We start from the raw sequence: 14,395 nt of genomic DNA on the forward strand, positions 1-14,395 counted from the left end.
GGGTATGTAGGTGTGGCCCAGCTACAGAAGACAAAGGGACCAGCTGGAACTAATCTGCATTTGTAGAAGCCCTCTTCAGGGGGAGGACAGCTTTGTGAGCCCCCATGGGAAGGCATGATTTTCCACTTGAAGGAGATGTGGGAGCTAATGGCTCTCTACAGTGCAGAGTCCTGTGGGAAAAGCGTGGAAACAAATGTAGCACACACATCTATCTTGATGGTTTTGGCCTTATTTCCCTGGGAGGCTGGCCTGCTCTCCTCAGCTCCCGAAGAGACGGCAACTACCAGATGAGCAAGCAAAGCAGGCAGAAATGAGTTTGTCTGCCCTCCCCAGCTCCGGGCTGTCCACCTGGCAGGATCATGAGGCCTGGGCTCCAGCCAGGGCACAAAGCTCACTTGCCTCTTGGTTCCAGGGCACATGGGTGTGGCTGAGTCTTTGTCCAGACTTCAGATTAAAGCTCTTATGATTTGTAATCCCACCACAGACCTTCTGGGGTGCCAGCTGCTTGGGCCAGCCATCAAAACCCCTGAGGTCAGAAGAAGAAATGCCTGTCACTGTGAGTCACAGGCTGGATGCTGATACAGTGGGAGTCCCAGGCGGCTCTATTGGGGCCCTGATCAGGGAAGGGAGACAAGGCACTGTGAGGGCCAGTCTGCAGGCACCTGGGCATGGGCACAGCTCCTGTTAGAGACTCCTGGACGGCCTGGCCTGGAATCTACCCACTTGGCCTCTTGGAAAATTATCGGCGGGTTCTGCTTTGCCACCACCTGGAGTCTGTGAGTATATGAGTGTAAGTGTAAGGATTTCAATAGGCCCAAGTCATCCCTAAAACCTCAGAGCCCTCTTTGTCGGGATTCTAATGCAGAGCAGGAGCACATTCTCTGCCTAGCTAGATCCATACTCAGGGTTGATTCATGACTTCCAGGTAAGTATTAGTTTAACAATAGCGAGTCAAGTGAAAAGGTAGCATCTTAGAATTTTGGTGAAGTTTGAAAGATCTAATTACTTTATAGATGATAAATCCAAAAACCAGAGAGGTAAAGTGATTTGCCCAAGGTCACACAGGTAGATGGTATTCAGATCACAGGGAAGGGGCCTTGTTTAGTTTGGGACAGAAGCAAGCACAGTGCCTGGTACATAGTAGGCGTGGTGGATGGTGTTGTTCTGGATGGTTCATTCCCTTCCCAGTTAAGTGTCATATACATCCTACTGCTGCTGTCTGTCATATGGGGCCTCCCTATGGAAGCAGGGACACTAGGTGGTAAAGACAACTACGCCCTGGCCTTTCTGGTTCCACTGAACCAGCCATGAGCTTTTCTGGGCCCCCATATGGAGCCAAATGGAAAGAGACTGCCCACTAGCCAGATATTTCTGGAGCACTGGGAGTGGGCAGAGCAGGGCTCTGGACTTGGGAGCAGGCAACTCCAGGCACTGCCTCGGCCACATGCCTGTGAGCCACTCCCGGAGCTCCAGGGCAGCGAGCAGCTGGAGGAGGTGACCTCACCCAGTCCATGGTCGGTGCACAGACTGCCACCTGCCTTACAGATATGGGACATGCCAGCCCCCTTAATCATGTGAGCTAATTCCTTAAACTTAATCTCTTGTGAAGAATCGTGAGCAGTCAGAATCACACTGTACAATATAAAATTTATTATAAAACTTCAGCAAATATAAATATCCAGATGCCCATTCTGAACACAGCTGCGTGGCGGGAAGGGAGAATGACAGCAGCACCCGCACTGACAGATGATGCTGGGGCCTGCGGGGCAGCTTCCCACTGGGAAATCAGTGCCTTCTCTCTGAATGGGCCTCACAAACACAGCCAACATTCATGGAAAAACAGTTTAAAAACCCACAACGCACAAAAATGAAACCTGATTACTAAGGTTATCGTGTTGGCATATTCATTGGAGAAGAACCACCCACACCCCTTCCTAGGACAGCAGGGTTGTGGTGCAGGCAACAATTCGCTAATCATGGTATTACCTGTAATTCTGTCATCTAAAAATGAAAAGCACTAAGAAACAGTTTAAATAGAGACACTCACTTGTAAATAACTGTGAAAGAGAAAACCTAAGATATAAAATCCTCTCCCCCAGCATCCGAGTCTGTAAGAGATACAGCACCTTAGCAGGAATTTAATTTTTCCTGTTTCCAGAGGCAAACTCTGAAAGCAGGACTGAGTCCCACCTCTCGGGGCAGGCAGGTGCCCCTTAAAGACAACACCAGCTCTTGTCACAGCACCAAGTCCTTGCAAAGAGAATCTCTGTTGCTAGGGCATGAAGCGGGGCCCTGGGAACACAGCCAGGATCTGTCCAGGCCGCCTGCTTGTCCTGGTCAGAAGCTGGTTACCTCTGGAGGGGACCCCGAGGTGGGAGGAAGGCCGGCACACTTAGCAGCAGAATTTTGTACTTGTTCCTAATTTCGTGGCCTTTCTTCTTTTTACAAAGCACCAAACATTTATTAGCATTTACCAAGTTCAGCTCCACTGTCTTTCAGACTTGATTTAGCTGAAATACACGTGCAGGGAGCACTGCTCCCGTTCGGCATAGCGAGCCCTGCTTCCTCCTCCAGGTGTCAACTCAGCATGACTCTATATGCTTGTGTGTGCACAGGTGACCCCACACCCCCCCACACGTGCACGCTTGTGCACAAAGAGCCTAACAGCTAACAGTTTTTCTTCTTCCAGTTTCCATCTTCTTTGGATGCATTCCCATGTGAACTGGACAGTTCATTGGTGCTGAAAACAGGCATTTCCCCGCCCCTGGGAGGGGGCCCCACCCTCACAGGTTGGATTTGGAGCAAGTCTCACAGCACTGCTGGCCGTAGAACTGGTGGCTGCACATCCCGTGCTGGGGCACCAGGGAGCACCAGTGCAGGTGGTCTCTGCAGACGGCATCTAGAAACGAGCAAACGTCCCTTAGTCCGTGTCCCCATGCCATGTCCACTGCTAAAAGCTAGTAACTCTGCTGGCAAATCAAGGTGAATTTGTCATTGTCTTGAAGCTGCTGAGGGATAGCAGCTCTTCAGGTCAAATTGGGCCACGTGTAATCTGCTGTTTTTATTAGGCCCTTCTTAGAAGATCCTAGAAAAACTGAACTTTTTTCTTTTTGTGTTAATCCCACCCACTCAGCCACTCATCCACCCGAGACAACAGGCACTCTGTGGATGGAGTTCAACCATTAATCTTCTGATCGAGCCGACCCACTTGCTCTCCCCAGCTCCATCTCCTCTCTGAGAAGCCTCCAGAGACAGACTGTTGATCTCTGCAAAGGCACTGGAGGCTCTGTGCACAGAGATGGAATTTAAGATGAAGAAGGTGGCCTTTGTGTAACTTGTCCCTGAAGAATAAGGAGGATAGCACTGACATAGGAAAAGACATCATGCTTTCTTAAAGCTACACTTAAAATTAACCACCATAGATGTCATGTCTAGGGAGGTGTGAGAAATGAGGACTGTTTCATGGGAAAACTGGTGAGTGGATGAAAAGAGAAAAGGTGTATCAGAGACAAGAACTGAACTCTAGGGCTCTCTAACCAGTGGCACCCCAACTTCCTCAGGATCTCCAAGGAATGGCTCCAGAAACTTGACAGCCCCCTCCAACATGCCAAGGTCAAGCCTAGGGGCTCCCAGCACTCACCTTTCTTCTTTGTGATGGGGCAGAAATGAGTGTTGCAGGCCAGGGAGGCTTCGGGCTTCTGGTGAATGAAGCAGCCCACAGCCGGCCGGCCCCCTGCCAGGCACTGCACGGACCTGGTCTGCACGCCACCCCCACAGCTGGCTGTGCACTGTGAGAAACACATGCATGTCAGTCATCCAGGGCTGCTCAGTTCTCAGAGTGCTCCCCTCTTCTAAGCAGCCCCCTCCACCCAGACTCCACAAGGTGTCTCTCTCTCTCTATGATGGTGGGTGGCTGACTAGATTCTGGATTAATCTCAGGTATGGACAGAGAGGAGAAGTGCCCAGAAGTTTATAATGTTCTTAAGTCATCCATGGGTTGATGGACACAGGAAACTGGTACACATCTGGGGACACAGCATCTTTCCCTGGATCTGTCCAGGCTGTGGTTCTGGCATGAAGGAATCAGTGTCCTTTATGGATGCCATCACAAAGCCATCTTTCTGGTACTCTTGACAAGCCAACGCCCACAGAGGCTTGATAACACTAAGACCCTTCTCCACCCCAAGTTCACGGACTCTGGATGCCTGGAAGTGGCAACAACAGCTTCCTGGGTTCATTTTGTGATGGCATTTACATCCTCCCAAGGGCAATGTTCTTTGACACCAAGGCCCTGTTTCTTAAGGTGCATGGCACAGCAGAGCTAGAGAATGCAATGGAATGATTAGAGCATCTTCCACTAGCTGGCTGGCTGGACACACACAGAGTATATGACAGGGTCATCTGAGATCTACTGCGGGCAAGAAATCAGGAGAGGGTTGCTCAGAAAGACAGAGGAACCCCAAACTGCGGCAATTCATCTATCCAAAAGAAAGCAACTCAAACTCTAGACTGTATCACAACTGAGCTGTTTGCACTGAATAGAGTTTCCTTCTTCTCTGCACTCCAAATTGTGGATTCCCGTGGGTGTTGAATGGATGCCAATAGTCACCGGTTGACACTGCATATCTAACCAAGATGCTGCAGGTGCTCTAGGTCCGGCCACTGCTCTAGATGACAGAATTGCATCAGCCAATACCCACTTCTCTTTTCTGGACTGACTTTAGTTATATCTAAATTTAAGAATAGTGGTGCATAGAGTCCATATTTGTCAGAAGTTTTAACAAGTCATCCTGTCAAAGGCCTGAAACTTTTGTGTGTGGCCTTAGCAGTCACTGTCGTCCTTCAGCCAGACAGACAGTCCAACAGGTGTTCCCACTGAAGCCATTCCCAGACCAAATTAGAATGTGAAACACCCTAAGCCCAAATGACCCAAATAATTTAAATCAGTCCTACTAGGCGACAAGCCATTAAGTTTGATGAAAAGCAAAGCCATTTAAATAAACAGAAATCAATAGAACCACAATCTTTATACTGTTACAAGAATAAACCTGTCTGGGGGCAAAGTTCAGCCAGGCACTGGCCATACATCACAGCCTGACAATTTCCCACAGTCTGAGTCCCAGAGTCCTGGCTACAAGTGCTTATGGCAAACACAGCCGTAAGAGTTATCACTCCCAAGAAGTTAAAGTCTCAGAAGATAACAGAGGAATCACATTGGATACATGTTAGGCAGGATATGATAAAAGTGACTTATTAGACAAACAGACTGAGTATTTCAGACTGGTAAAAGCTATTACAGACATGTTTTAGCCTTTTTGTTTTGGTTTAAATTAAATACTGATGAGTGTTGCTCCCCTCTTTGTAAATTTGCCTATAAGTCTCCAAACTGAGCAGAGTCACCTGCCCGGTAAAGGGTGGGGAACCTGTTTCAGGATTCAGTTTCCCTACTAACAGAGAGACAACAATCTGGGAGAAACACCTCTATTTGTCTCCCACTCACAATTCTCTAGGGACAGAGTAAGCATACACCTGCCCAAGAAACAACTCAAGACATATGTACAACTTTAGACAATAAATAAAAAATTAAAAAAGGAACAACTCAATTCCACTCCTTAGCCCATCCACTGCTTCATCTTGTTGGACAGACTGCACTCAGAAGAAAATTAAAGGGAAACGTTTGTAGCTATTGATACTTTTTTGTGGATTTAAAGCAGGGAATGCTTAAAAATAATACACTTCAAATGCCCCCTGCCCCAATAATTTAAATTAAACTATTTCTAAATTGAATACCTTTTGGAGAGGAGTTCATACATTTCTAAATGAAAAATCTATCAAGTTTGAAGACAACAAGAACCACAGTGGGGCTGGATCATAAGCCAAGGTCAGTATGAAAGGTCTATGGAAGGTGTACCTCTTCCTTCCCAAGGACTGAGGGAATGGTTGCTTCTGCAGAACTCAGAGCCTGGGACCAGGAGTTATGGCCGAGGAAGCAGAGGAGGGGCAGTGGGCAGGCTGGGATATTACGATTTTGTAAGAAGCTGGCTGATAAATAGCCAAATCTGGGCTTACAGAGACACAGCCAGAGCTCTGACACAATGGCGGGGAGGGGGACATCATTTAGAGGGGATTTTGAACTGATTTTATTCTAGTAAAAATTTAGATAATATTAAAATAGATTCTATGATAGATTAAATTGGTTCTGATAAATATTTCTTTTGGACTTAAAGACAACAATTATGTGTGATTTTTGCTCTGTCACATTTGTTCATTTGAGTTTCCCACTCAGATCAATAGCAGGAATTCTCAATCCTTAACAAAATTTTTACATAAATCAAACTTAGTTAATGGTTTCTGTGGGGATGGGGATACAGCAGCATGACTAGGAAGTAAACCATAGATAATTCTTAATGAACTTGTCTGGCCACATTCTCTCTCTAAACACACACACACACACACACACACACACACACACACACACGCCTGTCATACAGCAGCCATGAGAGATGGGTGTTTGTTTTAAATTTAGTCATAGAAGCAGGGGGAAATGGGTGGTTGGCAAGCAAGCATTGTCTTTGGATTTTAAAGATTATACCCCTACACATGGGTCTCTCAATAGAGCTCACAATGTCAATGGACAATGTAAACAAAAACCCTGAGAAAAGTGTGTGGTTTAACTGTGCTGGGAGAGAAAGATCTTTAAATAAGGATGAGAAGTGGCTGCCCTGACTCACTCATTGAATTTGTTTTTTCTTTAAAATTCTTACATTCAGCAAACATTCCCCCCAAATACTTAGTATGGGCTAGGTGCCCTTGTAGGTCCAAGATATATATATGGAGAGAGAGAGAGAGCGAGAGAGCGAGAGAGAGAGAGAGAGAGAGAGAGAGAGAGAGAGCGCTTCTATACATGCAAACATACATATAATGTACGAATGTATATACACACATACAATTGTATAAAATGCACATATAAAACACTTAGTATAACATCTGTTACAAAGCTATCTCTGGGCAAACATCACACTTAATGGTTGTTTTGTGACCATATCTGTTTTCTAGCAGCTCATGTTCAAGTGGGCAGCCTTGATCTCTGCTGGTCACTGGGCTGGAGGGTGGACAGAGCATGATTCAGCACGGGAGGGGTCTCTAATCCAGAGTCTACTTTCTCTCCATGCTTCCTTCCAGTACAGGACCCCAGAGCTTTCCCTTCGGTGAACTTGGGGTGTAGGGTACATTACCTGGGTGTTACCCCAACTAATAGTGGGATGGATGAGTTATGCTAAGAGCTCAGCGCCATCCCCATTCAGTGTCCAGTGCAGGCTCTCAGGGAGAGTTTGGCATGATGAGTGAGTGAGGGGGCAAATGGGCAGATAGGACAAGCAGACACTGTTTAGGCAAGAACAACTGTGGGGGCAGGGAAAGCTGTGATAACGCTGCCAGCTGGGTTGTTTCTATGGCACCAGGCATTGAGTAGATATTCTGAGATATATTTTTGGAGAAAGACAAAGACCTGTGGAAGTTCCTTTGGAAGTGACAAAAGACAGACACCAGCCCAGTGCTATTTGGGATCAGCTGCTAGAGCAGCCGTGGGCCGGATCCGGCCCGTTTGAAATGAATAAAACTATTGAAAAAAAAGACCGTACCCTTTTATGTAATGATGTTTACTTTGAATTTATATTAGTTCACACAAACACTCCATCCATGCTTTTGTTCCGGCCCTCCGGTCCAGTTTAAGAACCCATTGTGGCCCTCGAGTCAAAAAGTTTGCCCACCCCTGTGCTAGAGACATCGAAGGCCCAGCTTGGGGGCCCTGAATACATACATGTGTTGTGACAATTTGGTGGTGCAACACTCCTGATAAATTTAGGATTTGAACTTGGATGTATTGGTGGAAATGTTACCTGATAGGGTTCTGACATCCTGGTCAAGGACCAAGGGGATTATAAGGTGGAAAACCACAAGTTTGTGGTCATGCATGACATCATTTGCCTTTAAAAGCCTACATTCCGCCATGTGCCCATGAGGACCATGGGCTCTGACCAGGTCTGTGTTCTGCTGCCCAGAGTGGAGGTGAGATAGAGTAGGTGTCCCCGGGACCAAGCTGAGCTGTCAGGACCATGGAGAGGTACATGGCGACTGTGAGCTGAAATTGACACCACAGTCTCTATGCCTCAATTTCTTCATCTGTAAAATGGGGGTGATAGTGTTACCTCCCTCATAGTGGCGCTGGGAGGGACAAATGAGTTAGGAGTCCCACAATTCCTAGCACAGTGCCAGTGGTGGGAGGGGCGTGGCTTCGAGCAGGTGTTCGTCCTTGTTACTGCCTTTATTGCTGCCCATGGCACTGAGGCTCTCAGCAGAGAATCCAAGAGTGCTTCCCAGGGTGTGAGACTATGATTTTGAGGACCCTCTACAAGATGGGTCTGGCAGAGGGGCATACACAGGCTGGTCACCACTGCACACTACATCACTCTTCCTCCACCTTCATCTCTTTGGAAAGGACAAAGTCAGAGATGGGCCCTCCACTCTGCAAAGAAGGCTGGCCCACTGGTCAACAGATTAGAAAGACAAAAATATGTTCCCTTCCTCTCCCTGCAGTGACTGAAAATAAAGCAAAGCGCCCCCTCCTGGGAAGAAGCAAGTAGTGCAGGTGCCTCAGGTTTGGCCAGCTGGGATGGGTCAGGCAGGGTCAGCCCCTGGAACCCCACTGGTGAGGGTCAACTCCACAGAGCTGAGACAGAAATAGCAGCAGGTGCCAGAGGAGTGAGGGCGTGGCCATGGGACATGGAGAAATTCAAAACTAAGGGCAGAGGAGCACAACTACAGGCAGAAAAGGGACAGAGCTCAGCAGTGTGAGGGCTGCCAGGAGCCCTAGGCAGAAAACAGGGTGAGGAAGGAGGGTGAGTTAACAAGAATAATAGCAGAATTCTCCTTAGATGTGATGGGAGTGTGGTAGGGGCAAGGAGCTGGGCACACCAAAGGCCCCAAGAGCACCCTGCGTACCTCTTTGCGTCTGGGCTGCCTGAGTCTGAAGTCCCAGGCAGGACATGACATTCCAGGCTGTCTTGACCCCTATTCTCACTTAATTTGTAATAAACCTAGTATAATCTCACAACCACCTACTCATTCCCAATTTCTTCCTCATTCACTCACCTCTGGGAATTCTGCCTACTGTTTACCCAAAACATGACATTTTCCAATGCTTAATTGGGTGACTGTTAAGAACAAAGAAGATGTGCCCTAAAATATTCTGCAGCTTTTGTAGAGCACCCTCTTCAGAAAGCCACAGGCACCAAGAAACACAGGCACCTGCACATACCATGGACAAAAGGTCAGGAGCTGCCTAGTGGGCTTTGATACCCTCTGAGAAGCTCCCCGCCTGAGCCAGCTGCCAAGGTGGGAAGCAGGGCCCCTACCTGAGACCAGGGCGAGGCAAACCAGGTGGCCCGCGGGGGGCCTGTGGCAGCAAACAAGGGGTGCTTGGGGCAGGGGAACTGGGCGCAGGCACGTTCCAGCTCCAGGTCAGGCTGCGGCAAATGCAAGCACTTCTTTGAGGTCAGCTCCCGGTACTTCCCAGAAATGTACTTTTCAGCACATCTTAAGAATCGTTTCTGTGTTCCCCTTTCACATGTAACAGAGCACTAAAAGCAAAAGTAAACAAAAGATGTGAGTGAAAAATATTTCTTCTGTGGCGGCTGTCTCTTACAAAATAATTGAGTCAAACCATCTCCTGATTATATCAGCTTGAAGTTTTACAGGAGTGTAAACATTCAATGAACTTTATTGGCATTTCAAAGGCATTGCCGATTCTATCACTAAAAAAGGTGGGCTCTGGCCAGTGTGGCTCAGTTGGTGGGGCATTGACCTGAGCAATGAAAAGTCATTGGTTCGATTCCCAGTCAGGGCACATGCCTAGGTTGTAGGCTCAATAACCGGTAGGGGGTGAGGAGGAGGCAATCAATTGATGTATCCCTCTCACATTGATGTTTCTGTCTTCTCCTTTCCTCTCCCACTAAAAATCAAGAAACTTTTTTTTTTTAAGGAATATCTTAAGACCATAGTGGCCTAGAGTTTGGGGGCATAAGTAGGAGCAAGGCAATCAAAACTATGGAAGGAGTAATTCTGAAGTAATCATTTCACTGGGAAATCAAAATGTTAAGCTGTAACTGATATTAGAGTGCACTGAAATTTAATTCACAGGACATGAGGTGAACCACAGAGATGCATGGGTTAACACTGACTGCAGTGTGAAGCTGGACCCTAAAGCAGGGGCAGGCAGAAGAAACCCAGGGCTCAAAAATTTTCCCCAGAAAGCCCAGTGCTCCCCATGAAGACAGCAAATGCACAGGAGCAAGTCCACTTATTCTCCGTAGAGGGGTGCTCCAAGCCTGAGCTGTCACTGCTGTGGGATACTTGGCACGTGCAGAATGGGTCCTGGGCGAACCAGGGGGCTGGGCAGAGGCGGCAACTGCAGGTTGTGCAGGGAGGACACAAAAGCCCAAGGCACACTGTTGTACCAGAGGGCTGGCCGGGCTTGGAGGGTCTCGGGAGAGTGGTCCCAGAGTCTGAAGTTGCTGGCCTATGGTAGAGGAGTGGGTGACGCTGAGCCTTCTGGGTGATTCCATCTATTCTGCAGTGTCTGCAGGTTGCATATGAGGAGGCTGGTTGGCCTTACCTGTCTAGGTTCTGGCTTCACACTCTTTGAGTTCAGGTGTGGCTTACAGGTGTGCTTTGTGGGTGTCCTGATGCCAAAATGGAGGCAGAACTTGGAGACTACTCAGTTGACTCCTGTGGCTATGCCGAAGAGAGGCACTGCCCTCTCTCTCTCTCTCTCTCTCTCTCTCTCTCTCTCTCTCTCTCTGTTAAATGTTCAGGGGGAGGACTACCCACCTGGATGCCCACAGATTATACAGCCCAGGCACTTCCCTTCAATGCACTCAGCCTCCTAAGGAGTGTGGCTCAGTCCTAGGAGATGCCGGCATTCTTGTGTCCCAGGTGAGATAATCCGGAGTTCTCTCTTAGCCATGGCATTTGCTTCAGTGAGTGACCGTGTTTTTACTTTTCAGTAGCAAACTGAAACAGTGTCTGAATGGGATTGAAAGCTCTGGTTGGCACAGCCACCCTTTTATTGATTCATGCCCCACCCTGATTAAGGCATCAGTCCAGGTGTGGGCTGGGAGGAGACTCTGTCTGTCCCAGAGGCACTTGGGGTCAGGATCTAGGGGCTTTCCTTTCACAGGTGCTGTGGAAATGCAGACAGACAGCTCTGGGATTACGGAGGAGGTCTCTCAATGCCCGTTCCCATGGGTTTCCACTTGGTGGGGTGCTACTGTCATTCTGCCCATGTTAGCTTTCTGGTGTCCTTCCGGGGTTTATTGACACCACCTCTGAGTTGACGCACACCACAGCACGATTAAGGAGCCCTGGCATGCCCCTCAGGCAGCCCCCACACCTGTCCCAATGCCCTCTCCCTAGTGTGGGATGCTGTGCTGGGCAGAGGTGGCAGCTCTGTCTGCGCCCTCACAGGCTGTCCCAGCTCTCAATTGGGCCAAAGCTAGTCATAAAGCCTTCAGCACTCCAAACTTCTGTTAGTCTCAGCATAATAGGGCCAGGCCAGTCCCCAAATAATGCAAATAAGGGGGCTTCTGGACTTCAGCAGCACAAGGCTTTGATTCCAGCAAACCCAACACGAGCAGTGTCTTCTCTAATATGAGAACTGCCCATGGACACTGGTCTCTGAAAACAGTCCGGGTCCTCTAACTTTCCCACGGTAGCCCACTCTCCTCTGGCTCTGTGTTGTGTAAGCCTTTCCTGGGAAATGGCTGCAGCTGTTCTGGGGTTAAGTGGGTCCCCATGACCTCACTGTGAGCATGATGAACGTCCTCTACTCTCTCACTTGTACCCCATTCACCCACTCATCCTCATCTTAGCACCAACTGTGTGATGAGCTTGTGGATGCACTGCTTAAGGACACTGTTAAATATTCAGGAGGAGGACTGCCCACCTGGATACCCACAAATTATACTCAGTCTGTCTGTCTGTGTTTCTACAACACCCAAGGAAACTAAAGGATATGTCTAGGAATGGAGTGCCTTAATGTTGGCTGAAGCCAGATGGTGGCCTGAATGGGGGTGCAGAGTTGGAGCAAAAAGGGGAGGAGGAGAAGGGGGGAGGAGAGGGAAGCAGTGAAACCAGATGAAGAAATATGGCCCCAAGGGGAGAGCTGGGGAGAGTTGGTCAACCTTCTTCTGTCTGGACCAGGTGCATCTATCTGAGACCAGGCGCACCTACCTGGGACCAGGCAGACACAAGCCACTGCAGCTTCTTGTGCTTGTAGCAGCGCTTAAGTGGACAGGCTTCGTGAGTCCTGGGCTTGGGCTCTGAGCTGCAGAGGGCGTCAGGCAGCAGCTGCGCCCTGGCTGAGGGGTTGGTGCTCTTACAGGCCACGGGCCTCTTCCTCCATCCCTTCCCGCAGGTTCGAGAGCACTGCACAGGGAGAGTAAGCCTCAGCTCCCAGCAAGGAATGCTCAGACCTTGCTGGGGGAGACTTAGGCCACAGGCCCTGCAAGGCCTGGTGAAAACCCAGCTCTGTGTTGCATAAGAGGGGCCCTGCTGCCACCGCCCCCATATCAACCCTGCCCAAGGTACCTCTGCCCAGGGCCCAGCACTCCAAGTGGGCGGGCAGCTCTGGGGACGGCAGGCCTGTCGGCTGGCAGGGACAGGCTGTGGACACAGGCTGGCCGAGACCCGCTGTGCTCTGTAATGGGCTTGCTGCGTGCACTGGACCACTCGGCTCTGTGTCCCTCCACCACACGTCCTGCTGCAGGTACTCCAGTTCCCCACGGACCAACTGGGAGGGGACAGAGAGACCTACAGTGAGGGACAGTGCCACCTCTTCCTGAGGGGAGGGCATGTCTGTCCAGGAAGCCACTGACATTGCTCACCTACAGTCTACATGTGTAGAGTTATTTTTAGAGGTCACCCTGATCACAGATGCTTCTCACTCTCATTAGCTTTCCTGATTGTCATTCTTCCCCCTGCCCTGGTTTCAAGGTCACCTGTACTGGGAAATAACTTTCTTTAACACAATTTTTCTGTTTTCCCTCTAGCTCAGTGGTTCTCAACCTGTGGGTCGCGGCCCCTTTGGTGGTTGAAAGACCTTTCACAGGGGTCGCCTAAGGCCATACTGCATATCAGATATTTACATTACGATTCATAACAGTAGCAACATTACAGTTATGAGGTAGCAAAGAAAATAATTTTATGGTTGGGTCACAACACGAGGAACTATATTTAAAGGCCCAGAAGGTTGAGAACCACTGCTCTAGCTCCTTTTTAAAAAATGGAAAATTTTAAACATATACAAAAGTAAAGGCCCTCTGTGTCCCATCCACTCAACTTCAACAATTATCAACTTATGCTCTACCCCCTATAGCATTTTGAAGCAAATTCCAACCTGTAAATACTTAAATATGCATCTCCAAAAGATACAGATTCTTTGTTTTTTAATATAACCACAAAACTATTACATCTAAAAAATTGACAACGATCTTATATCACTATATATTCAGAGTTCCAATCCCAATTGTGTCATAAATGTAATAGTTTAATTTAATCTTCGTGTTTGAATCAGATTCCAAATGAAGCCTCCACTTTGCAGTTCTTCAGCATTTCTGAGTAAGAATTAATATAACAGTGATTTTCTCCTGAGTCTTGAGGTAAAATAGAGGATTTGTGACGATGCCCCCATTCATCCTTGGGCTTCATGACTCTACATCCTCTCCCCTCAAAGTCACACTAGGGCTGAGGACCCAAAGCAGCAGCTGGAACACTTGGTCAAAGACACTCATACCATTGGGAGATGTTTTGTGAGGACTGAAGTGTGGGAACCCGAGTTATACAGAGAAAACCATCAAGAGAAAGATAGAAACACACAGAGATAACCATTGCACTTAGTCCTGCACAGTCACTTCCGGTGCATGCGCTCTCTCTCTCTCTCCCTCTCTCTCTTTACTTTGTAACATGATTGAGGACACACGGTATATACAACCTTTACATTCAGCATTTTGACAATTCAATGTCTAGAACAAGCATTTTTCCTATACTACAAAGCTTTTGTAAACATTTTCAGAGTCTCTAATTTCACGTACGGACCACGGTATATGATTTCTAAAAAAGGAATCAGGCAGAAGGATCAGGGTCCATGTTACAGGAGCGCCCTGACCACCAAGGCTGTGCCAGCTCCACGTGTGTTGTTCTGCCAAGAGCAGAATGGCGGGGCCATTCCTCAAGTTCTCAATTGGGCCCCATTTTCAGAGCCAGTTTTTTGGCTCTTGTGAAAGTTCTCAGGACAAGTCAGTGGTGGAAGGAGAGGAAAGATGGTGACACTTCCAGGATG

The 14,395-nt window shown here is 48.3% G+C and overlaps 1 protein-coding gene across 3 annotated transcripts in view; it reads right to left on the reverse strand.

Moving 5' to 3' along the window:
- Positions 1–1,636: 1,636 nt before the first annotated feature.
- Positions 1,637–14,395, reverse strand: part of ADAMTS16 (ADAM metallopeptidase with thrombospondin type 1 motif 16) — a 107,950-nt gene continuing 95,191 nt past the window's right edge. For all 3 annotated transcript variants that reach the window (XM_036310385.1, XM_036310386.1, XM_036310384.1), the window contains 5 exons: positions 12,646–12,847; positions 12,289–12,483; positions 9,414–9,638; positions 3,641–3,788; positions 1,637–2,899 (listed from right to left, as the gene is read on the reverse strand). In XM_036310385.1, the coding sequence (XP_036166278.1) occupies positions 2,784–2,899; positions 3,641–3,788; positions 9,414–9,638; positions 12,289–12,483; positions 12,646–12,847 (886 nt within the window). In that variant the 3' untranslated portion in view covers positions 1,637–2,783. The remainder of the gene's footprint in view (positions 2,900–3,640; positions 3,789–9,413; positions 9,639–12,288; positions 12,484–12,645; positions 12,848–14,395) is intronic.

The sequence above is a fragment of the Myotis myotis genome, unplaced genomic scaffold, assembly GCF_014108235.1.
Source record: "Myotis myotis isolate mMyoMyo1 unplaced genomic scaffold, mMyoMyo1.p scaffold_m19_p_5, whole genome shotgun sequence".
NCBI classification, from domain to species: Eukaryota; Metazoa; Chordata; class Mammalia; order Chiroptera; family Vespertilionidae; genus Myotis; species Myotis myotis.